We start from the raw sequence: 23,800 nt of genomic DNA, 5'->3' as shown, positions 1-23,800 counted from the left end.
GCCCGCACCGCCAGCGGCGCGGAGGAGCGCCAGGCCCGGAGGGGCGCGGGCGGGAGTACTCACCGGGCCGCTCCCCGCGCCCTCCAGGCCGCCAACCCGCCCGCGGGCCCGCGCGGCCCCCGACGAGCTCGCTCTCGTCCAGTATTGTGTGTTCCGAAAACCGAACCGCGGCGGCGGGCAGAGGAGCTCCGGGCCCCCTTGGTGGCCGGAACAAGCCTTTTTTTTTTTTTTTTTTTTTTGGTGTGTTTTTGTTTTTGAAGCGCAAGTTTTCGTATTAATCTCATACTTTGGCAGTCTTTGTTAAACAGCTAGGCGCGTCACCAGGCTCTCGAACATTTTAATAATTTTTAGACGCCGTGACCTGCGGTTCACCCCTCTCGGGCCTCCCCCACGAGCAGGCAGTTACTATAATACGCTCGCGCAGTTCGCTCGGTCATATTGAATTTTGCGCAGGTCATTACTTGGGAGAAAAATGACAGAGCAAGGAATTTGATTCAGCTCATCCTCTCCAGCTCTTTTTGCCAGAAACTCCTCTCCCCAACCCCCACCCCCACCCCCGAAAAGTCCCATTCGTATAAGACTCAGCCCGGCCCCGCCTCTTCTTTGATATCCCATCATTCCTATATTTTTTGTCAGCTCTCGTTCGGGGGGCCAAGAGGGAAAGGGTAGAACTCCACGGGGGTTCCCTTTGCGGCCTGTGATGGAGGCTGGCACCTGGAGAGGTGGAAATGTGGGGATCTGGGTCCCAGAGAGCAGGCCTCAGCCAGAGCCCCCTTCCCTCCTTCCTCCCCTATAAATGGCTGCACTGACAAGGCCTGTACTCCCACCCAGCTGCACACTCCATCTGCTTTGTTCTGCCCCTCAATGCCAGAGAGACCCCCATTTCTGCCAAAACTTTAGAGGCTCCAGGGCCCCAGGAATGACCCCTCTACCTCCTGGTGCTGAGATTTGGTTCATAGGCCAGCATGTTTGAGGAAGATAGAATCCTGAGAGAAGGGCTGGACTGCACTGGTCAAAGCTGGGACACTGGCTTTCAGAGGCTCTAATTCTCCTTTAAAAATCAAACAGTATCCTCCCCATCTGCATTTTTATTTAAAACTACTTCTCATCTGTACAGTAACTCCTTTGCCTACCCCCAGCACCACCACAAGGAGGTTGAGGAGCAAATCAGAGAGGTGTTAAAAATACTCAAGAGATTTTCTTTGCTTTGTCCCTCCAGGATCAGAAATAGGTGACGGGCCAGCAACACATTTCCCCCTTTCTCCAGCCTCCAAGGAACCAGCAGAAGTAGATCAGGTGACTCCCCCTCCACCCAGTTCAAGTCTACGGGGAGTGTCTGCAAGGGGGTATCTCCCTAGTGCGAGGAGGCCGGAAGAGAGCATCCCAAGGTACCCAGCTTGGCCTGGGATGGCAGAATACTCCTCTTTCTCATTCTGAGGCCTCTCCAGCTCAGGACCTTGGGCTGCTCCAGTCTATTCCACAAAACTATCAACTTGCTAACATACTGTACTGGAATGGAGGGAAAAGAGACTGAGGAGGAACAGAAAGAGATAGATTCTCCAGTTCAGGTTTTGACCTCTACCTCCTCTGGACTCTAGGAATTCCCTGTGGCCTGACTCCCCAGAAAAACTTGCCTGAAGGCCAAGTAGAAATGAGGACCCACACCCAATTGGTTTAATTAAAAAAAATTGGGGTCAAATTGATTTGAAATTTGACATTAAACTGTGGTCTCTTCTGGCCATATTTCAAAACGCATCTTTATAAAAACTCCCAGGCTATCTTTTTTTTCTGGCGGGACAAACACCCAGAGAGTACCTCCTACATTAAATGCTTAGAAGAGAATATGATGACATCTCATAATGCAACAAACAGTTACTTAAAGACCCCAAATAAGCATATGTCCTGGTGTTATAATTAGTCTCTCTAAGCATTTTACTTATGAGCTAAGCTTAATGCACGGATTCAAGGTTCATTTCAGGTCGCCAGTTAAAAAGATCTCTGTGAGGCCATTCAGTATTTTTCCTTCTCATTTCCCCTCCCTCCTTGAAATAGGAAGAGAGGGACTCTGGAAGAACATACAAATGTAGGTTTGGGAGAGAGTGAGAGAATTAACAAGCTAACCTTCTTTCAGTATCCAAGTGCTTAAACCCAAGCGATCGGGAAAGAGGGATGGGAGTTTTTAAACTCCCTCCAGTCCTGGCCCATGGTTACTGTACTCCAACTGCCTGGACCCCGTCTGGGGGTAATCCCTGAAAAAACAGGCCTGCCTGGAGGGAGGAGGAGCTGGGGGATCCAGCTGTTTGGCCCCTTTAGGGGAAGCCTGGTGGGGCTGATGTGGGTTGGAGTCAGGTCTTCACCTTGGAAGACTTCTTTGGCCCCACCAAACGTCCTGCAAGGACGTGTGGGTAATTGGATTTTTTAAATGTGTGCGGCTGGGTAGGTTTTAATTAAATTTTATATGGTGACTCAAAGGTTGTCTTTGGGAGAGAAAATTGCGCAGAGGATTGGCCATGCCCAGAGCGCTTTCTTTTGTGCAGCTCCCCACCCCACCAGAGCCAGTCGGGGGAGAAGGGTTTCTTCCTCCCTCAGTTTCTCCTTCCCCAGATATCTGCCTCTCCCCTCTCCAGTTCCGCTCCCGCACTCCCCAAGCCCACAAGTCTTCCTTACCTCGAGCATCCCTTGCTCGCTTTCTTCTGTCTTCACACACACACACACACACACACACACACACACACACACACACACTGCCTCCTCCCCTCTTCCACCCCACCCCAGCCGCTAGACGCCGCTGCGGCCGGCTCACGCACGCTGTAAACTTTTGACCCTCCAACTTCGCGACCCCTCGGGCAATAACACTGGCCTCACGGCCCAGGGTCTCATTATGCTGCGCCGGCTGCAGAAACCCAAGCGCAAAACGTCTTCCCTGCCCTTCCTCCCCCGCCCCCACTAAGGGCCTTAGGCCTGGAGAAGAGGAGTCAGTCTTTAGATTATTCAATAACTCCTCCTCGGGAAAAGATGCTGACTCCACTTCCGGCTTTTTTCACCACTTCCCGCATTTTCACCGTTCTCTCATGTTTAGATGGCTGGAAGAGCTTTTGACGACCCACCCCTCTACATTCTTGTCCCCCAGAATGGGGCCGCAGTTGCCGTTGACAGGAGTGGGGACATATGGGAAGCCATAGAATGGGCTGACCTGGAGAAGGGTGTTTCTGGGGTGAAGAGTGGAAAGAACTTGGAGCAAGTGTTCCTTGGGAGAGGAGGGGGCCATAGGCCCCCAAAAGGCTGGAGAGAGAGCTCAGCGTCCAGGCTTTGCGAGGCCCAGCGGGCCCGGGGCCACCTTGCGCGGCCGCTCGCTGGCGCCTTGGAGGCTCCAGCCTGGCTGTGAACTTGGTCTAAGGCGGACTCTACTGGCAGCTCGGGGACGTTACAGCCTCAGCCTCTGCCTCTCGGCCAGCGCAGCGGCCGCGCGGCGACCTGCGCTGTTTCGGTTTCCTTTGCTCCCAAATATCGCTTCCCAAGCCCCCACTTCTCAGAGAAGGATTTTGTTCCTCCTTTCCTTGGGGCCCTTGGGGGTTGGAAAACAGAAAAGAGAGAGTTAGAGAGAAAAAGAGACTGGAACAAGCAGAAGCTCCGATATACAGGGATTATGCTCCATCGTGTCTCCAAGCCCCAAAGAGGAGATGTTCCCACACGCAGGGACTTTCCCCCTTCGGCTCCCCTAAACGCTTCTTTTCAGGCTGAATCCCCTCCTCTCCACCTGGCCCTCCTGGGTCATCTCTTGGCTAGGCAAGCGGTGTTCGGGCCTGCGAAGTACCTTTCCTCTCTAGACACATTCGTCCCTACCCCACTGGGCTCCGAGGTCAGGGATCGCTGCAGCCAAAGTCAGCCGCCACGCTCAGAGGCTGCAGCGAGGCCGCAGCTATGGGGGCTCAGCCCGAATCCACTCAGAGAAAAAGACCAGAGCGTGGCTGTGCACCTAGGGAGGAAAAGCTAGAAGATGCCAAGACGAGATTTAAGGAGAGAAAAGACAGGACAGAGGACGCCTAAATCATAGAGAAAGGAGAGAGAAGGGGGGAGAGAAAGGGATTAAAAGTTATAAAGGTGCTGATATTCGGGGTCCGACAGGTCCAGAACTGCCCGAAGTCCAATCCTCTCCAGTCTCCTAAATCCCCCACTTCCTCTTGGAGCCCGAAATCTGGGTCTCAATAAATTCGCCAAAAGGAGGGGAAAAATCGGTCTAAACCTGTGGGCCTGCCCCCAACCCGGCCGGGAGCGATGTAGGTGGCGGCGGTGCGGCCAGCGGCGCGTAATGTATGCGGCAGCGGCTCGGAGCCCCAAGTAGGCCGGCGCTCCGGCCCTGTCTGCTGACCTCTGCGTGATCCCGGACTCTATGAATTATTGATGAGATATGAGCGTTGATTTCCCCTTTCAGGATGCAAACTCCATTATATTGTTAAAATGGCGATTTAATCGTTGAGAATAGCTTTGGTGTGGGTTTTTTCCCCAAACTCATTTGCGCCTCCTTCCTTTTCATTTAACTCTCTTAATTAAATCCTTTAACAGATTTTAATCACTTTTTGGAGGGAGGGGTAGGAGGAAGAGGAAGGACATCACTACCACCACCAACAAACACTAAAAACAAGCCAGAAAACCATAAAAAGCTTCTACCTTGGGAAAGTTGAAAGGAAGGTGGGGAGGAGGTGTTAACCCCTCTAGAAAGGTCGTGCTGGGAACAACCACCAGAGGATACATGCATCCGAGTGCTGGGGCAAACTAACTCTGACAAGGAAGTGTTGGGCCTGGGAGGTGTTTTAATTCCACCCGGGAGGAGAGCTGTGTGTGGAGTCCGACTGTGGAGAGTAAGTCAGGCTTACCCTTCTTGCTGAGAAGTCGAGGAACATGGAGCTTGGGGAAGACACGTGTTTCTTGAGGGGAGCGATTCTCCAATCTGAAACCCGGGGCACGGCTTACCGAGAAATGTCCATTCTCTTTACCGCCCCCATTTCTCCCCTCCCCCACCCCAAGCAGCTCGGTTTCCAGGCGGTGTCTGGGTTAATTAATATGGATGTGTAACAGCGCTGCAGCAATCGATAAATCCCGCTGTGGGCAGATCCCAGCCTCGAAATCCGATTACTCTGAGAAACTCCAAAAAATGGAAACAGTGACCAGTGGGCTCTCCGCTAAAAGAGGGGAAAGGTTCTTGCTAAGCCCCGTTCTCCTTGGTTGGCCGGGTTGGTCCCCAAGCTGGGAAACCCATGCAGGCAAGCGCCTTCTCTGCTCTGTCCCAAAAGGGACTGAGTCTGGGGGACCATGCTGAGCGGTTCACTTCTCCCTTGCTCTGAATTCTTGGCTTCCACCTCAGCATCCAAACCCCAAGGATAAAGGAACCAGCCCAAGAGAAGAGCTTCCACGTGGATCCTGCCCCCATACCCTGCCCCCCCGAACCCCAGTGAATACTTCTCACAGCCAGGGAAGAGTTAAGTGTCCCTGTTGCGGTTACCAAGAGGAAGCCGATGAAATATGGGCGCTTGGAACTCCAGGCCCGGCTGGCTTTCCTGTTTACATTTCTTTATACTTCCTCCTACCCCGAAGCCTCGGAGAAACAAAACAAAAAACCAAACCAAAAAAATAACCAAATAAAACAAAACAAAATTAAATTGTCCATTGAGTGGTGGTCAAGCTGGCCTCAGAGGGAAAAGGGAAAATGTAGCTTTACCCTCCCGCTGCTGACCTCCTCTGCCCTGCCCAGGTGGAGGGTGCTGATGGATGGGCATGAGGATTTGGCTAGTGGGTTCTGGCCTGCAGCTCAGAAAGTTGGGGCCTGGACCCAGCTGGGGAGGGGAATCAGATGGGAGAGGAGAGAGAGGAACAGCTTTCCCAGAGAACGTCTTGAGGAAGACTGGAGAGGAGGACACAGGTCTGGGGCAGAGAGAGTTCCTTTGCACCAGAAACCATTGGAAAACTCTCATCCTCTCCCCCAACACGTCCTTGCTGGGGTTCAGGGGAGACAGTTGCCCAGAAAACCTGAAGTGGGGAAGAGGAAAGCCCAGCTAGGGTGGGGTCTTCTCCAGGCAGGATCTGCTCAGAGCCGGAGGAGACCCTTCAAGAGTTCTGGCTGTTGCAGCAGAAGTGGGCACCCCTGCCAGAGCTGCTCTTCACCACTCCGGAAAATCTCTCTAGATATGCTCAGCAGATGTCCCTGGGCCGCTGGCCCCAGACATTCTATATCAGAGTTTGCAGGACTGATGTGGGAGGGGGCCAAAAAATCTTTAGTGGCAGGCCTGGTGGTCTGGGGTTTCTGGGAGAGGGTGGCTGGCGGCATCAGAGTGAGACCAGGGGCACAATAGGAGTGGGGTTTCCCAGGAGACCCCAGGTCAGATTCTGTGCCCACTGCACTCTTCCTTTGCATCTCATTCACCTCATTTGTCTTGTCCAGAGTGGAAGCCTGTGGAAGTTATGCCTCCAAAATTTATTGGTATTTTAAATGGTGCTCGACATCCTTTGGGAACTGACCAGAGTCTCCTTTCCATGGGATACAAATGCCCTATCGTTTCGGGGGAGATGTATCTTCACAGTAAGGTGAGGACCCCAAGCTCTCTGTCCTCTTTGCACTCAAAGCCTGTGAAAGGTCTCCTGTAAATCAGGCCTGGGCAGGGAATGCAGAGCTCAGGGAATAGAGAGCAGCTGCAGGAGAGAGAGGAAATTAGGAGAGAGTGCAGATGTTCTTTAATGTGAAATGGGGAGAATCTTGTGACCCTCTCCTTGTCCCAAAGATCAGAAGCCCCTTAAGATGCCACATGACCAATTCCAGGAACAATGGGAGCTGATGAGCTAAATCCAGAGAGGGTGGGCTGGCAAAAGCAGGAGTGACAGGGTGGTTGACCCCCCATGGGTCTTAAAATTGGGAGGTCAGTTTGGTGAGGAAGAGGCCTCCAGTTTTTAGAAGGAGGGTGACTTATCCTTAGAAAATAACGGGCCCCAGGGAGTCAAATAATAAAATCCTTCTGGTTTGTGGTGCCACAAAACAAAGGGGCCTCTGGGCTCTGGTAGGGAGAGAAGAAGGAGAAAGGAGAGGAGAGGAGAGGGAAAGAGCACCTTTCCAATTTTCTCTCCCAGCTCCTAAGTCCCTTTTTATTCTCCTGACAGTTGGGGCTCTGTGTTCTTCAGCAAGTTTTATTTTTGGAGGGATTGCCAGGGATCTGCTTAAACACCTACATCCTCTAGATAAAAAAAGAAGCTCTATATGTTAATATAAATGTTTCAGACATTAAAAAAAAAAAGGAAGCTCTCCCCTTCCCCCCACTCCTGGCCAGAAATTTGAGGGAAATGCCCCCTCTGTCTGCTCCCTGCTTGGACCTCAGGACCCTACATAGAGCCAAGACAGAAGGTTGGCCTGGGACCAAAAGGCTGAAGCTGGGTGCAAAGGTGCCATGCTCCCCATCCCTGATAGCCCTAATGGGGCCATGGAGAACCAGGGGTACCCCCTTTCACGGGTTTCGAAGATCTAAAAGCCAGAGAGTGTCCCAGTGCAAGGCAGCCCACAGCAGCTGCATTAGCCTTCTCCGGACTTTTTCTCAGCTCAGATGTATCCAGATAAAAGTGCCTGGCGGCTCGCTCCCACACACCCCTGACAAATGAATGTCATAAAGTTCCTTTCCTGGGGGTGGGGAGATGGCTGTCTGAAGATACCCAGTAGTGAAGTGGCCCCCCCACACACAGGGCCCTCCCTTCAGCAGTAAACACCCCTCTTTCTTGCCCCCTAAATTTCCAAGGGCACTGAAAGAACCCACACAAGCTTTGTCCCCACAAAGACTCAGACACTCCTGCAAATAAAACCAGGCACCCCGGACTGCAAAGGCCTTATTGAACGGACCCGAGTGCCCCTCTTCAGACACCCAGCTGGTCAGAACTTGATGCAAAACCAGGCTAAATTTCCTCCACTTATCACCCCACAGTCCTGCCGGAGGCAAGGTTTCCTTCCCCCAGTTCCAAGCCCCACAATTGCGAGGGGAAAAGCAAAAACTGGAAGCGACTTACTGCGGGAGAGCTGGGCCTGGGCTGCTGCCACACCACCGCCTTCTGGGCTGGGAGAGCGCTCACCTACCTCTGCCCCCTTCCCCACCACTGCGAGCAGTTAAAGTGTCACTTAACATTCTGGAGAATGTGAAATATACCGCGCGGTGTCAACTCCCCAAAACCATAAAACTAACTTTATGGACCTCACGTGACTTTCTCGAGCCAGTGAGGGGTATCTGTCTGACTTCTCCGCGATTTTTACGATCTAACTTCAAGATAAAACCCCTATCCATTTGACATCTAAATGTCATAGCGACTTTTGGGATAGTTTGCTATGGACAAAGGGGGACAAAGTCAAGGGGGAAGGGGGAAGGAAGGCCCAGTAGAGCCACCAAGACCCTCAGCTGCCTCCTCACCAGCTCCCCCTCCCCCCACAAGTCCTGTAAGAAGTTGGGCCAAGCTGGAAGGGATTGATCGGGTAAGTGTCCAGACTTGACTCTTGTGCTCAGGGTGGAGGCTGACTTGGATGGAGGAGGACTGGCCCCTGGCCCTGAGCCAGTCCAGTTGATGGGGGAACCAAGGGTCTTCCAGGAGGGACCCCAGCTCCTAATCAAGAGGGCAGGTCAGTTGGGCCCCTGGAGAGAGGAAGCCCTTGATAAGTGTAGAGAAGACTGAGGGTGAGAGGAAACCTTTGAAATTGAGCTGATTTTTTTTTTTTTTTTTGGCCTTAGTGGGTGGCAGAGCTGAACTGGGATTTGGACCAGGGGACAGTGGCGCTGGGCAGGCCTGTATCACTCCCAAAAGGCCAGGAGCCTCCTGCTCAGGACTTAGGCCCAAATTACTTTCCGCTAAGCGGTTTCCAGAGACTTTTTGGCCAGCTGGTGGAAGGCCAGGGTGGAGTCCAGCTCAGCAAAGGCTTGCTTTTTGCCCCAGCCTTGCCCCTTGCCCCAGGCTCATGTGGGGTTTCTGGGTCTCTCAGCCCCCCAGGCATGAAAGCCTGTCCCCTGGCCCAAGTACCGCTGACCAAGCAGAGACATAGGTGGTTGAGAGGGGCTGCTGGTGAGCATCCTGCTTTCCCTTCCCTACAACCCAGGTCTATCAAGAATGGCCTAGGGTGTGCCCGGTGATGGGAGAGGCAGGCCCCAGAGAAAAGACAAGTGGAAGGGCAGTGGAGGAGGGGAAACATTTATTTGACTTCAAGGAAAGCTACAAACAAATACCAAAAGCGAATCACTGAGACAGGCCCGCCCGGCAAAGACAGATTTCACATGTAGCACAGCATCCACTCGCTCACTACAAATGGTCTTGGAAGTGAAATGGGTAGGGAGGAGAGGATAGATCTGACCCAGACTATCCCCATATTTACAAGCTTTGGGCCCTCTATGCCAGACCCATAGATTCACAGAGAAATACACAAGACATTTTACACTGAGGATTATTTTTGTTTCCGGATGCTCCAAGACCAGGCCTTGTGTGGCCTACCCAGGCGGCAGGAACTTAAATCTCATTATTTACCGGCCCTCTTCTCAACATCACCCCTTTGGTCCTCCCCGGTCCCCTCCCACCCCAGGACCAAGTCTTGGGAGACTTGGGCCTGGGAGTGGGGAGGGAGGAGGAAGAGGAAGGTGGAATGAGACACAGTCATGGACTCCGGTCTCCGAGGCCAGCTCAGCTGGGCCCGGTGCTGCGGCACTATCCGACCTCAACTGCTGCCCCTTTTAGAGAAGTTTCTAGCTGAAACTCAAAATACAGCGATCATCCTTTTATAAATAAGTTAGAAGAACACAGATGGGGAGGGGAAAGTTCACATTAAACATGCGAGTTTCTTTTTTTCCTGGGGGAAGGAGTGCAACCACAGACACGAACGTTCAGAAACACTGGCGGATTTGGGGTGAGCAGAGGGGAGTGGGGAGCATGGTGGGAAAATAATAATTATCATTATTATTACAATAATAACAAGATTAACCAGTCCAAGAGAGAGGGAGCCACAGGAAGACTTAAGACCAAACGAAAAATCGTAGCACAAGGCCCGGGCGAGGCAGGCTCGTGGGAACCGGTCCCCTGCGGGCGGCGGCAGCGCGGGGAGGCTTGGAGGGGCCAGGGCTGGGAGCAGCACGGGCTCTTGGGCCGCCCGGGGCTCCTCCCGGCGGGCTCAGGGCTGGAAGGCGCTGCCGGCTGTAGCCAGGCTCATACTTTTCAGTTTGTTGTCTTTCTTCCACTTCATGCGCCGGTTCTGGAACCAGATCTTGATCTGGCGCTCGGACAGGCAGAGCGCGTGGGCGATCTCGATGCGCCGCCGCCGCGTCAGGTAGCGGTTGAAGTGGAACTCCTTCTCCAGCTCTAGGGTCTGGTAGCGGGTATAAGCGGTCCGGGCCCTTTTCCCGTCCGGCCCGGTCATATCTGGAGCAGACAGAGCAGCGAGGCAACGTTATTCCGGTTAAGGGAGGGGGCCCTGGGTGGGAGGGGGGCGTGGAGCAGGACCCAGGCGTCCCCGGCACCCAGCTCACCGCAGCTCCAATTCTCCCCACTCCAGATGCCCGCATCCGAGCTCGCTTTCTGCACCCCTTTCTCCTGCAGCCCCCACTTCTGCCGGCAGCGAATGCGCCCGGCTTTGTCTGTTGCTCCCTCCCTGTGCCTCACCCTTCGCTGGGCTCAGGCGGTCGCTCACCCCGGGAGGGAGGAGAACGGTTGCACTTTTGCCCTGGAAGGCTCGTTTTACTGCTCGCCCCTCCTCTGCTAGAAACAGTCTCAAAATTTCGGGGGCAAAGCAGGACCCTTCCCCACGTTACATAAACCTCATCCTTCATCCTAAAGCTAGTTCAAGCTGGGCAAATAAAACCTAAGGCGAATCTGGGAACAAATTATTAAAAATACTGCTCCCCAAACCCCCAGCTAAAGACCTTCCTTGGCTCTGTCCCCCGAGCTGTGAGGACCCTCTTAGAGACTTCTCCCCCTCTGGAGAAAAGAAATCTATATTTGAGGAAAAGCCAAGTTCTCCTCGCCGCCCCCCCCCCCAAACGCGGAGAAGGAAAGCCGAGAAGACAAAAAGGGGAGCGAGAGCGAGAATTACCATGGCTGATGTGAAGCTTCCTCATCCAGGGGAATATCTGCGGAGTCTGCCCCTCGGGCGCGGCTGTGGAGGTGGCCATGGGCTCTGGCTGCGCCCGAGCTAGGCTTGGGCTGCTTAGCTGGCTCGCCGCTTCCTCGGGCTCCGAGGACACGCTGGCCTCGTCTATTTCGGTGAAATTGGCGCTGGAGCTGGCCGGGGTCGCCTGGTCGGAGGGGGACGAAGCAGAGGGCTTGGCGCCGTGGCTGTCGCCGTTGGTGCAGGGCAGGGACTCGGGCGAGGACAGGGAGCAGCTCGACGCCGCTTGCCTGAAGCGGGGCTCCTGGGAGGGCGCAGGGAAGGCGCGCGAGCTCTCGCCCACCGCCCCAAAGTGGCTGGAGGAGGCCGAGGAGCGGTTGACGCTGAGGTCCATCCCATTGTAATTGTAGCCGTAAGAGCCGGTGTGCATGGCAGCGGGATCCCTGTAAGAGCCGCTCAGAGAGCTGCCACTGCCATAATTTAGCAACTGATAGTCCGGGCCATTTGGATAACGCCCCGAGAAGGAGTTTACAAAGTACGAGCTCATTTGGGTGATTTTGGAGGGCTTGATTTGTGGATCGTGGTCGTTATAACCCTGTGCTTCACGATTTATGATGTATTAATGAATTATAGCGATGCACTGTACTTCGTTTTGCTATGTATGCGGCCAAATATGGGGGGGGTGGAAGGGGGATGGGGGGGCGTTAGGGAATCACGTGCTTTTGTTGACCAGTCGTAAATTCTCGCTGATGACCTCAAGAGGTAATTCATGCTCTATGGTTACAAATAATGACGATCCGAGAATCGTTAGGGCCGATTCAATGCGAGCCTCCGAGAGAGGGGGAAAAAGGAGAAGGGGGAGAAACAGGGAGAAGGTTGGCGGCGGCCTCTGAGCAGAGCGCGCCACCTCCCGGCGAACGGCGGGAGCGCGGGCCGCAGACCGCCATGGCGGCGACAGCTGCCTCCCTGCTGGCTCCGTGCAACCGCGGGGCTCGAAAGAAACCCGGCCTAGGCTCACCCACAGGGTTGAATCTTTTAGAGGAGAAACCCGATTGAGCCTTTACCCACCTTCTCGGGAGTGGAGTTCGTCTGTGCATCGGTCCTTCTCCCTGTAGTTATTATTATTATTATTATTATAACAACTCTGGATAAGATGACCAAAAATTGAGTTGCTCTTCCCTTACTCGGGCTTTGCAAGTCTCCGAGTTGGGGACGGAAATGGGGGAGAGGTTGGAAGATGTCTGTGAAAAACAATGATTGCAAAGGGTTTCCCCTGTGAGCTCAGCCTGGCCTGCTTCCTGACCGGGATGCAGTGGCCCATCCACAGCATCCAGGCCAAGCCGGTAAGGCTAAGCCGAGGGTTCGAAGGAGAAGCCTTCGCTTCTCCTTGTTCCCTTAGAAGTTTGAAATCCTCTTCCTGACCTCTTCGTCATCCTTAGCCCAGGACGTAACAAAGGCAGAGCAAGACAGGGACCCCAAAGGAAGAGGCCGGCTGGGGCTAAGTGGCCTAGTTGCGAGAAAAACGGTGGAGGCGACCGCGTCGGGGGCTGGGGTTTGGGTGTAAACATGGTCCTGAGAGTTTGGGACCAAGGCAGAATCCTTTCGCCTTCTCACCAGCTGCCCGCTATTGCCTTGGGATGCCCCACTTGAGACCCCTTGCTGGCATCTGGGTAGTTTCAGAATTTGCCCAGCGGCCCACTCCTTCCCAGGAAAAGGGTTCCGAGGACCCGCGGCCCCTTGCTGAGCGCGCTGGGCGGCCAAAGACCGCCACAGCTGGGCCCCTTCTGCCAGGCGGCTATTTTCTTTAAAAATAAAAAAGGGAGAGAGAGGGAGGAGGAAGAAAGGAAAACAGTCTCCGCAGCTTGCCGCCTGGGTGAGGGTGAGGGTGAGGGTGGGGGTGGGGACAGAATGGGTCGGTTTTGGTTGATGGGATGAGACCGAACTGCCCCATCACCTGGCCTCCTGCCCTCAGGTCTCTAAAGAGCGGGGGAAAGTCTTGCCCTTCGCCCAGCGCCTGCCAGCGGCTTCACATTCCCCTACTTGTCGCTGAGCTACTACTTGAGGCAGGAAGGGGTGCCGGGAGCCTTCAGCTGAGGGCAGAGAGATAGATACCCGGTGGCCCCAATTTAGGCCAGGAGCCAAGGGCCAAGGCCGGCGGAGACCAGGCCATGTAGGCAGGCCAAAGACCACGGGCCTTGGCGATCCTGCGGACAGAACAGCGCTGCTGAGGCGCTGAGACCCGCCTGGCTCAGTCTCTGCAAGAGCTCCCGGCTAGAGGGCCTCGGTGGCGTCCCTCGTGCCACGGACAAACGAGGAAATGCTAGAGACTGAGAGGGAAACGGCCCTTCTCACTCCCCCAATTCCGCACCAGGAGAGGCCGTTGTGAGCCTCAGCACTGGCGAGGCGAGGCGCTGGAGCCTGGGCCGAACCGCTGTAGCCTTTATCTCAACTGTAACTTCCGAGCCGCATCTGGCCCTCTGGGGCCGACCAGGGCTCCTGCCTTTGCTGCGGAGTTTCCGGCACGGGGACGCAGGGGTGGCGGTGGGGGTGGGGGAGTGGCAGGGGAGGAGCAGAGGTGACCCAGCAGCGAGGTTTTACGTCTTTATTATTATTATTATCATTATTAATAATATTATTATTATTACCGAAGTATTTCACGTCCAGAGCTAAGACAAGACTACAAACACAACACATAGAAAATTAATAAAATAGAACTTTGTTTTCTTCTGAGGCTCCTCTTCTTACTTCTAGGTAGTATGTGCTCTTTCCAGTGGCTTTGGGGACGGGCTGGGAGAGAGGTCTGGGGTCAGGGAGTCTTCGAGGCCCCCGCTGAGGGGACTGCGAATCTACCATTGAACCGTGCACGGGGGACATGGACGAAATGAGACGCGACACGGACGAGAGCATTTTGCTCTGCTTCCAGGAAACATCAAGTGAGTCCGGTCCTCAGTTCTCACGGGGGAGCCTCTTTGGGCTCAGGAGGTTCCACGGGGATGGAGGGGGCGCTGGGGTGCTGGCTGGGCTCAGGCAGCGCGGCCTCCCAGCGCCTAGCGAGAGCTCTGCGGGCGGGGGCGTCCAGGAGAGCAGTGGCCCCGCCTGTCGCGCGCTGGAGAGTAGGTCCCCAGGCTCCCCTGCCCGCAGAGCCTTCTCGGGGCTCTCCGATGCCCTCGGCTCCCCAAAGGCCTCTCCCTTCGCGTCCCCCCGCCCCCTTCCAGCGCCTTCATTCGGCTGGTTTTTCTTCTTCCTCCTCGGCACTGAGCTGAGACGCGCTGAGCAGTTTGCTCTCCTTTTTCCACTTCATGCGCCGGTTCTGGAACCAGATCTTGATCTGCCTTTCCGTCAGGCACAGGGCGTGCGCGATCTCGATGCGCCGCCGCCGCGTCAGGTAGCGATTGTAGTGAAACTCCTTCTCCAGCTCCAGTGTCTGGTAGCGCGTGTAGGTCTGGCGGCCTCGCCGGCCACTGGGCCCAAAGGAGGAACCTGTTACGCAGAGAGGAGATGCTGAGGCCTGGGGTCACCAGGGCCAGAGCCCCCCTCCCCCACTCGACCCTCGAACGGGGACTCTAGCCTGTCCCGGGATGCCCTCCACTCTCCCTGTTTCCCTGCCCCCCACCCTTCCTCACTCCTCCAGCGCCCCCTCCAGATTCCCTCCAGGTCTCCTAGGCTTATGCCTTCTGTCTAGATTCTTGGTGGGGGGATGGGAGGAGCAGTTTTAAATCCCACCTGAGCCTAGGGGGAGGGGCTGGGAAAGCACTGGCCAGGTGTGTCTCTTCCTAGCCGCATCTTTTCTTTCCATCCATCTGGCTCCCCCACCATCCTGTGATAGATTCCGGCCCTTAATCCGTAATGACGTAGATCGATCCGTAGTCGGCATTAAGGGCGCCTCACTTTCGTGTCCCGTTAATGGACATCAATTTGGGACTAAAGGCCGACAAATAATCCAACCTGAGATCCCGGCGCCTGCTTCTCCTTCTGTTCCCCTCCGCTCGCTCCCTCTCTTTCTTCTTCTTCTTCTCCCTCCCTCCTCTGACTACCACCCCTTTCCTGGTGCCTCATCTTTCCCCAGCCCCCGACCCCCAGGGAAAACCAGTCCGGGACAGACTCAACCCTCCCTCGCCAGCGTCACGCCGCCCCTCTTCCCATGACGCACTCCGTTTTTAATGAACAGTCTTGGAGTGGGGGATCGGACCAGAGCTGGGGGTGACAGGGAGAGCCCAGCCAGTGACTGCGGCCCCTGCCCGCCTCCCTGACCCAGAATCCCGGCTGCGGCCTGGCGCTCCGGGAGAACCCACTCGTTCCCCCTGACTCGGAGTGCATCTGGGACTTTGCAAACTTTGCAACTCCTGAGGGCGAGAGGGCAGCGCGGGAGACCGGTGCAGGCGCCCAATCTTCCCTAAGCTCCGACCCGAGACGCTCTCTCTGGAGGAGAAGGGGGTGCTCTCTAGCTCTGGCTCCGGGAGGGGGGCCCGTGGGGGTCGCGGCGGCCGCAGCAAGTCTCACTCACTGTTGCATGAATTCATCCGCTGCATCCAGGGGTAGACCGGGGTGGAGCACTTCTGCTCCTCCGCCTCGCCGAACGCGCTCTTGTCCTGCGCGCAGTCGGACTTCCGCGGCTCCGGGTGGAACGGGGGCGGCTCGTCGGCACCCGAAAGCGCGCAGGCCGACTCCTTCTCGCGGTAGAAGGCCGGCGCCGGCCCGTAGTCGCAGGGCGCCGCCCGGCCGTAGCCGCTGCCGGCCGGCGGGTAATAGGCGGAAGCTGCAAAGCCCTTGTCCTGGCCGGGCCCGGGCCCGTAGGGCGCGGGGTAGTGCCTCAGCGGGTCCGCATAGCCCGACGAGTAGAGCGGGAGCTGGCCCAGGAAGGACTCCTGCCCGCTGGCCAGAGTGACGGGGAAGGTGGAGTTCACGAAATAGGAACTCATTGGGAGGGGAGGCGCGCGCGGCCGCTGCTGCTCCGCCGGGTTTATGATTTGTTGTGTTTTATAGTCCGAGCGCCGCGCCTATTAGTAGTATATCTGAGATTGGGTTTTAGCTGAGGGGGGATGGCGAGGTGCCAGTGAGGGCCAGAAGGAAATACAACCATCTGATCCAACACTGACCAATGGCAGAGGCAGGAATTGTCAAATAGCACCCAGGAGGAGCGCAGCCCGCGCTAGGGACCCGCGCACAAACCTATCAACCTTTTTTTCCCCTCCTTCTTCTCCTTCTGCTTTCTCTCTCTCTCCCCAGCAGCACAACGCGTCCTGTTCCACCTACGTAGGATCTGCGAAAGAGGAGTCTGTGCCTTTGAGGGAGGAGGGAGCACTTGGATTGATACCACCCCATCCCCCAGTGATCAAATAAATATATCCCTCCCCTCCCCACGCAGAATAGGAAAAAGTTAATTGTGTTTTCAGAAAAGTTAACCCCTGCCTTGCTTGGGGTTAGGCAAGGCAGGGGTTATTCCCTCCAGGGAAGGTGGGTAAATGTCTCCGAATCTTGAACCTCAATCTCCTTAGAAGAGAACTAAAGGAGAAGGCTGGTTTCTCGGGTTTTGTACTGGTAGAAGGGGAGAAGAGTTCTCCACTGATCAGCATTGTTTTCAGAAAGCGAGAAGCAAAGAAGAAGAAACCCTCTCCTTCTCAGGTTTTGAAAAACGTTTTTCCTGTTTCTCAGATCTACTCCATCTCCTCCAAGCCTGGGTTTATTATTCCTGCTTCCCTGCAACTCTTATGGTCTGAGAGACAGGCCAGAGCCTGCTGCCCAGAGGACCCAGAAGGCTGGGAAATGGGAGCAGGGTCTGAGGCTAAGCTTCTCCCTCTGGTTGTGCAGCTAGGCTAGGAGCTTCTGGGAAGGCTACCGCTGCCGCTGCCCAAGACATCTTGCCTGGTTCTAGTATGTACTGCTTGCTCTTGGCACAGGAAGGGGCACCGGGAAGAGGGGGATAGGGAGGGGAGGGGTGAAAGGCATCCTCCAACCTAGGTTGTCTGATCCCTATCCTGCCTGCAACCCTCCCTCCACCCCACCTCCTACCCCAAAAGACATTAGAATATACTGGGCTATAGATTCTTAGGAGTCAAAGGTGTTTCAGTAAGTCTGGGTTCAGGGAAGAAATTGTTCCCTCCTCCAGTTCTGGGTCCTCAAACCCTCCTGATATTGGAGACAATCAGAGACCAACGGGAAGAGAGGAGCCCTTGCTCCTTTTCCAGGTCTCTCCAGAAGCTGACAGTTCTTTTTAAAATTAATTCTTTCTCAAGACTTGGTTTTTGTTTAGTTTTATAAGGAGGGAGGGGGGTTGGGTCCTCCTGGGGTTGCAGTAGGCAGCTTACAACTATCATTCCATATCCCTTCTCCAGATGCTCACTACCCTTCTGTTTGTCTCTCAGCATCTCTACAATCCCTACCACATCTCATGTTTGTATCACCAGCTTGCTGCCTACAAGCTTTGGTGTGAGAGAGTGTGTACCTCTCTGACTCTCTCTCTCTCTCATCTAAGGAAAATGAGCATTGGAGGCAGGCTGGAAGACTCAGCCATGGTGTATTTTCAACATTCTAATGTGCACGTGGAGGCCAGGCATAAAGGGTGACAACCTTCGGACCTGGGGCCAGGAATGGGCCAGGGTGGGAGACAAAACCTGATGATGAAGGGGCTGGGCTGACCCTTCTCTGACTTGTTCTTTGGGCTCCTTTTTATGGGACAATTCTGCCCACTGAAGATGGCACAAGACATTAGGAAAAGAGGTAGAGGGCTGAAGTTGGTGACCAAGGGTGGGAACTTGGTTGCTTGCAAAGTGGCCTCCAAGGCTCCCTGAACTCAGGACAACTTCTGGGCTGCAACTTCATGGCTAAGTGGCTATTCCCAGTTGTCCCATCAACCACTTCCTAGCCCAACTCTTTGGGAGGTTTTGTCAAGATTTAAGAAAATAAACTCAAGCCTCCTAATGACGGAGAGTCATAAGTGCTCTAATCCAGCTGTGGTTAGGCCCACTCCTGGAGAGGAATGGGGAACATTTGGGCTGGAGGAGCAAGGTGGGGAGAGTGCCTTGTGTACCTCCCTCCTCCTTGCTACTGAGGTGGGGCCTTGGGCCTCAGTCCTCTGTGCCTCCTCTCTGGCCACAATGTCCTCATACTAGGACTGGATGGTGTGGGCTTTTCCATGAAGCCTGGATAACATAAGATTTGGTGAGGGAGGAAGTCTTCCCCTGTGACAGAAGCACGAGAATAATCGCCTTATCTTTAGAGTCATAGCCCCAAATTAACCTCACCTCTGCAGGTTGCCTGTCGTGAGATGGAGCCGCAAAGGCAGAGCCTGGGCGCCTGGAGTCCGGCATGAAAGGAAATAGCGCCTCATCGCTCTTATCTAAGCCCAGAGGTATTTATGAGCGTTTATTCGTCTGATCCGTTTGTTTGGGAGAAAGAGCAGGCAGGCAGGGCCGGGCCAGAGGCCGCCTGGCTTCTGGAGCCAGATCTCTATGAATCTGTCTGTGGTTCCGTCCACTGCCGTCTGTCTGTCTCCAAGGGGGAATATGTAAAGTAAATACACAGTGGGCACAGCCATCGGCAGGTCTGGGGTGTCTCCCCCTGCTCAACGAGGAAGTGTGTGTATGGAGAGGTGGATATAAATGTGTACTAAGTCTTGAGTACACAACAGAAGGATTGCATAGAAATCTCACAGGCAGGATTTATAATTGTAATTTTCTGAGCTGTGACTCTGTGGTCCTGTGGACGTACACACATTCCAGCTCCCAGAGAAAAGTGTAAGTTGTGTTCAGCTCTGGAGTAAAATTCTCCTGCACCGGTAATATCAGGGAGGATATTTGCCAGTAGGTGTGTGGAGGGGAGGGGATTGAGACATTGTCCAGGCTTCCCACTTCCTCTCAGCTGCAAAGCTCCCCCCACCCGCAGCTCTTAGGACTGTGGGCACCTCCCCCCACCCCACTCCCAACTGTGATTGGGGTGGGGTGAATTCAAACATCTCAACCCAGTTCTTCCCCTAGACTCTGTGATTCTCTGGTTTTGGGGAACACAAATGTTCCCAGAGGGAGCAGTGTGGCCTCTCCCACTCTTTGAGAGCTGTTTAGAGAGAACATTGCCTTAAAATTGGCCAGTCCAAAGCACAGTACAAAGACATTTCCATTATGCAAATGAACGGCATCTTCTCTGATGGAGGGGGGAGCAGTGACAGTTCAGCTCCCTCTCCCCAGGTCCTTGGGCACCCTAAGAGCCCTTAAGGGTTTCAATCCTCTATACCAGCCGCCTTCCCCTCCCCATCTGTCCTTCGGATTGTCCACAAGAAAAAACCTCCGAGGGGCCCAAGACCTTCGGAGAGCGCTCCCTCGGGGCCTCCGGCACTGGGCCGGGCCTTCTAGCCGCCAGAAAGTCACTCTCTGCTTAAGAGCTGAAAGGGCTGCTCCTGCGGCCCAGACTCGCGAGGCGCCGAAGGCTCCGGGCCGCAGCCCCCGCGTTTGCCCCCAGTACCGCTGGGCCCCTCGACCTCGGCAGCTCCTCCAGCTCCGGGCCAGACCCTACTAACACCTCGGCCTGCCTGGCACCGCAGGCAATTTCCTGGAGCCCCCGCCCAGGAACTGGGGCCACAGCACCTTGAAAGGGGCGGCCAGAGCTTCCTCCTGCGGCTTGAAAGCCCGAGCTAATCAGTAACCCGTGAAACAGGGGCCAATATTCAAACTCGGCGGCAGCGGCGCGTACCCCCGCCCTCGCCACCCGCTTCTGGGAAAGCAGTCGCCTTAAGCGGGTGTGAGGGGTCCGGCAGGAACGGAAATTACAATGGTTGGGTTCCTTACTGATTGATCCCCACTCCCACTCCCCGTTTTTTCCCAAAGCATATTTGTGTCGATTTCGCTTGAAATGATCGGGAATGGGGAAGGGGACCCACACTCACTTGCAAGACACCAACAGTTTCCAGAAAACTCGGCTCAATTCCTTCACCACAGACTCAAATGGCCAAGAAACTGGTAAGACCCACCACCCAACCAGGAGAACACAGACTCGGTTTGTCTTTTGACAACCGAGTGGAACTGCCCGGGCCAGCGCCTCCCCTGCGGGACCCCACCCCCCCCTTAGTCGAAAAGAAAACCAAATAAACCTTGAACAGCCTTGGCCTCGGATCTCCCTAGCGGCCCTGGTGATCCCCTCTTGATCTTGGAGGGGGATAGCGGGGAGAGGGCTCTCGACTCTGATCCCCCAATCCTTTGATTCAGGGCCCCCTGCCCGCGGGATGAAGTATTAGTCCTTTTTAAATATGCCCTAGAAAAAGCCGCTTCCCTCAGCCAGCCGCCAGGTTTGGAGCTGGGATGAGGCTGACAAGGGGGAGGGGACGCTTGTTCTCCAATGCACACGCGGGCAGGCGGGAACCAAGATCCAGCGGAAAGCGTCAATCTGGGCCGACGTCCCCAGAATCCCGCCGAACCAGAGCGGCGGGGGCTCCAGTCGTCGGGCATGGTTCAGGCAGTGTCGCGGGGCATTCGGCGCCGAAGCCGCATGTCTCCAAACGGACGGTAGATGGCAGCAAAACGCATAATTTGGGTCAGAGCAAACTGTCTAAGGGATGATTTATACCCCGCCAAGACTACAGGAGAAAAAGACCTTTAGTCTGGGTGAGTTTGGGGAATTTTTCCTTTGAGAATAGGCTCTTAGTGCCGTGGGTGCTGGCCGAGAACTTCTCTGGCTACGCAGCCTAGGAGTCCCTTCAGGCACCCATTCCGGGCCTGCTTCGAGGGCATCTACCTGTGCCTCCAGGGGCCCCCCTCCAGCGCCACAAGTGGCTGCTTCTCTCTTCTCAGCTCAGGATTGAGAGGGCCAATATCCCCCTACACACACCCAGACCCCACAATCCCTGGGCAACCAGAGGCCCGAGGCTGAATGCTCTGCATCTGGTCTTTAAAAAGAGGAAAGCAATCACCTATTCCTGCAAACCAAACTAAATCACAGTCTCTCCTGCCCTCCGCGCCCTAAGTCCCTTATCGGTCGTCTGGCAGCTTCCCCAGAAGCCCTCTGTATTTTTAAGTCCTCACCTAGCGACTTGTGCCTTTTTCAACCCCAGCAGCTACTTTAGGAATCTCGGCCTCCCGCCCTACGGTTCTTCTCCCCCCTACCCCCGCCCCCGGAGGCCTGGCTGGGGAATGAAATCAGGCGCCGGAGGGACAGGATTAGCTGTCTGAGCTCAGTGCCAGGCAGCTTTCTGGCCCGGACACCATCAGGTCCCCTAATGGGATTTTCTTTTAATTTTATTTTTCTCTTTTTTGTTTTTGTTTTTCTCTTTTGTTTACACGCCTAAAACAACGTGTTAAACAGCTTCTTCACAATCACCACATTTGGATCTAGGAAAGTTTGAAATGTTTCCACATCAAGACACACACGGCAATTTTCTCCTCCACCAAAATCCATACCAATAAAACAAGTAATAGAACCAATATTGCACAGAAATCAACACGCTGAAACCTACCGCGTTAAAAACCACAAAATTGTCTCCCTGCAGAGCGAGGCTCCCTCCTGCGGGAGTGGCGAACGACCTGGGCATTTTCAGGCATGCTTCCTGGGAGGTCTCCCTCGATTTGGGTGCCTCCACCCACAGCCCTTTAATTTCAGAAATATCTCCGAAGGGAGATAATGAGTATTTCTCTGTGAATTGTTCTTTCTGTGTCCCTCTAGACGCCTCCTCGCCCTCGCTGGCTCTGCGGAGATTCCAGGCCCTCCAGAGACCAGGACGTCCCTCAGCGCCACCGCCCCTTGTGCCAGTGCTGCCGGGAAACCACCGATACCCGATACCCGCACCGGGCAAGAGAACTGCGCGGGGGCAATTGGGGGAGGCCGGAACAAGGGAAGGATGGTGGGAGGGGGAGAGGGCGCAAACCCACAGAGGCCGTCGCAACCGGCTTCTGCCGGCGTCCGAAGCCCAGACATCCCCATCCTCTCTTTTGCAGCCCCCTCGCTTAAACCTCTCCTCCCAGCTTAAAAAGGCTACTTAGAGCTCGCCTCCGTGGCCCCTTTCGGTTCCTCTTCCCGTCTCCCTGCCTTGCTCCCCCTCCAGGAAGCAGCCACCCCTCTCTCGGCCACCGAATGTCCTGGGAAGCTTCTCCCTGCAGCGCCCAGAGGTGGGGTTCAGCCCCGTCTTGGGGGGGAAAGAGAGAGACAAACCCAAGCCCCACCCCCTATAAAATCGATGCAAAAGAATCAGAAGAAATTGTAGAATCTCCCTTACCTTTGCAGAGCTTGGGATTTCTTTCCTCCGATTGAAGGGGGTGGAGAGAAAGGAAAAAAAAAAAAAAGAGAGAGAGAGAGCGTTCGGCTTCTTCTTCATCTTCCAGATAATATTGTCCCAACCTGAGAGCCGTTGCTTCCCCTTCTCTGACTTGGGAAGAGAGGGTGTTCGCTTTTCTGATATTTGCATAGAAAATGGAGTAAGTTCTGGCTTTGAAAAATGGTATCAGGTTGCAGTCCTGGGCAGATTGTCCATTTACCCTCCATTATGACTAAAATCCCAGATCAGCAAGCAAATTAACTTAGAAATTAAAATTATTTTTGGTTTTCTCTTTTGTGTAATTCCCACCCCTCCTTCTCTCTCTCTCTCTCTCTTCTTTCCTCTCCCCCTCGCTTTTCCTCTCTCTCTTTTGCTTTATCGAGCTGATACTGAAGTATAAAAATATCAAGAGGCTGGAGCCCTGAAGGACGACAGTGCTCCGACCTAGGTGTGGTGTCCAAAAGAATGCTGCATTATAACCACCAGGGAAATGATAAAAAGTTCATGTTCACGATCGCCCGGCCACATGACCGGCGCTGGCCAATCGCTGGATTCAACCACTCATAAACTTCTATCACAAAGTTGTAAATTTTCATAAAACAACAAGGAATTTATTGCATTTCTTCATGGCTGCTCCACCAGCAACGCTTTTCTCAGTCGCCATCTTCTTTTCTTCTCCTTCTCGATTTTTGGGGAAACCCCAATCTGAGAAGGGGTGCGATTTGGGGTGTGGGGAATCAGGCAGAGGAGGCACAAGCATCCAGCTGGGAGGGGGGGGTTCTTTTTGGAACCTCCCTATTCTCACAGGAGCTCTGTCCCCCTCTTCTAGTAAAAATTCACCCCAAAACCTCCACACAGGGACCGTTCTAAGGCAATCTGGGGGTGAGTTAGGAGCAGCAGCCAGTGTCCAGAGCTACCACTTGCATCAGGGCAAAATGAAAGCTTCAGTGCCCCCTTTCCCACCTCTGAATGCCCCCCTCACTCCCAGCACTATAGATGGCGGGGAACCCCACCTGTGAAGCTTGTAGCACTGCCGGTGTGGGGCCCTAGATCTCCTAGGGCCTACTTTTTGCCCCAAAGAGGCTAATGGGGGCCAAGGCGGACACTCTAGCCACTGGATGCTTGCCTCTGCACCCCAGAAATTGGAGGAGGGTAAAGCCGGACCCTTGACTCTCCCACCCACATGTCCACACGCCCAGGTTCCCAGGGACAATTCCCTGTGCTCTGCGGGGGGGGGGGGTTGAGGTCATTAATGAGGGAACTGAAGGTTTAGGAGCCTTTTACTTACAAATTCAGATTAAACAGATTCTCCTAAAACACGCTTCCTTCCAACCCTCTTCCCCTTCTCTGTTCCAACGCCCGATCTTTAAATTTAAATAATCCAGGGTTTATAATCGAATAGATACTAAAAATCAACTCCGCAGGTCTAGCTACGTAGGCACCGTCCTCTGGGTATTTATCCCTCA

The 23,800-nt window shown here is 54.6% G+C and overlaps 3 protein-coding genes and 1 long non-coding RNA gene across 7 annotated transcripts in view; 1 reads left to right on the top strand and 3 right to left on the bottom strand.

The window, feature by feature from the left end:
• Positions 1–22,432, bottom strand: part of HOXB3 (homeobox B3) — a gene marked incomplete at its 3' end in the record, with an annotated part of 53,931 nt that extends 31,499 nt beyond the window's left edge. For 2 of the 4 annotated variants that reach the window (XM_082440616.1, XM_082440621.1), the window contains exon 1: positions 8,038–8,123. Of the gene's footprint in view, positions 1–63; positions 113–8,037; positions 8,124–22,295 lie in introns of those variants that run through there. The other 2 variants (XM_082440617.1, XM_082440618.1) reach the window with 2 other exon arrangements.
• Positions 8,321–22,622, top strand: LOC309649952. Its single transcript, XR_014257371.1, has 2 exons — positions 8,321–8,494; positions 18,351–22,622. It is a non-coding gene; the product is annotated as an uncharacterized lncRNA (long non-coding RNA).
• HOXB5 (homeobox B5) lies at positions 9,186–11,930 on the bottom strand. The gene is made up of 2 exons (XM_082440623.1): positions 11,087–11,930; positions 9,186–10,416 (listed from the first exon to the last, which is right to left on the bottom strand). The coding sequence occupies exons 1-2, from the start codon at positions 11,646–11,648 to the stop codon at positions 10,169–10,171; spliced, it is 810 nt and encodes a 269-aa protein (XP_082296749.1). The 5' UTR covers positions 11,649–11,930; the 3' UTR covers positions 9,186–10,168.
• HOXB6 (homeobox B6) lies at positions 13,690–16,130 on the bottom strand. Its single transcript, XM_082440635.1, has 2 exons — positions 15,606–16,130; positions 13,690–14,581 (listed from the first exon to the last, which is right to left on the bottom strand). The coding sequence occupies exons 1-2, from the start codon at positions 16,018–16,020 to the stop codon at positions 14,322–14,324; spliced, it is 675 nt and encodes a 224-aa protein (XP_082296761.1). The 5' UTR covers positions 16,021–16,130; the 3' UTR covers positions 13,690–14,321.
• Positions 22,623–23,800: the final 1,178 nt, after the last annotated feature.

This window comes from Balaenoptera physalus (genome assembly GCF_965194825.1).
Source record: "Balaenoptera physalus genome assembly, chromosome: 20".
In the NCBI taxonomy this organism is placed as follows: Eukaryota; Metazoa; Chordata; class Mammalia; order Artiodactyla; family Balaenopteridae; genus Balaenoptera; species Balaenoptera physalus.
The sequence above is the reverse complement of the archived record's forward strand: the minus strand, read 5'-3'. Positions and strand labels throughout refer to the sequence as shown.

Excerpts from the sequence above, each read along its gene's own strand:
- HOXB6 (XM_082440635.1), bottom strand. The coding sequence starts at position 16,020 with ATGAGTTCCTATTTCGTGAACTCCACCTTCCCCGTCACTCTGGCCAGC. Across the intron at positions 14,582-15,605 it reads GCGGATGAATTCATGCAACA|GTTCCTCCTTTGGGCCCAGT; the intron begins GTGAGTGAGACT and ends TCTGCGTAACAG.
- HOXB5 (XM_082440623.1), bottom strand. The coding sequence starts at position 11,648 with ATGAGCTCGTACTTTGTAAACTCCTTCTCGGGGCGTTATCCAAATGGC. Across the intron at positions 10,417-11,086 it reads GAAGCTTCACATCAGCCATG|ATATGACCGGGCCGGACGGG; the intron begins GTAATTCTCGCT and ends TGTCTGCTCCAG.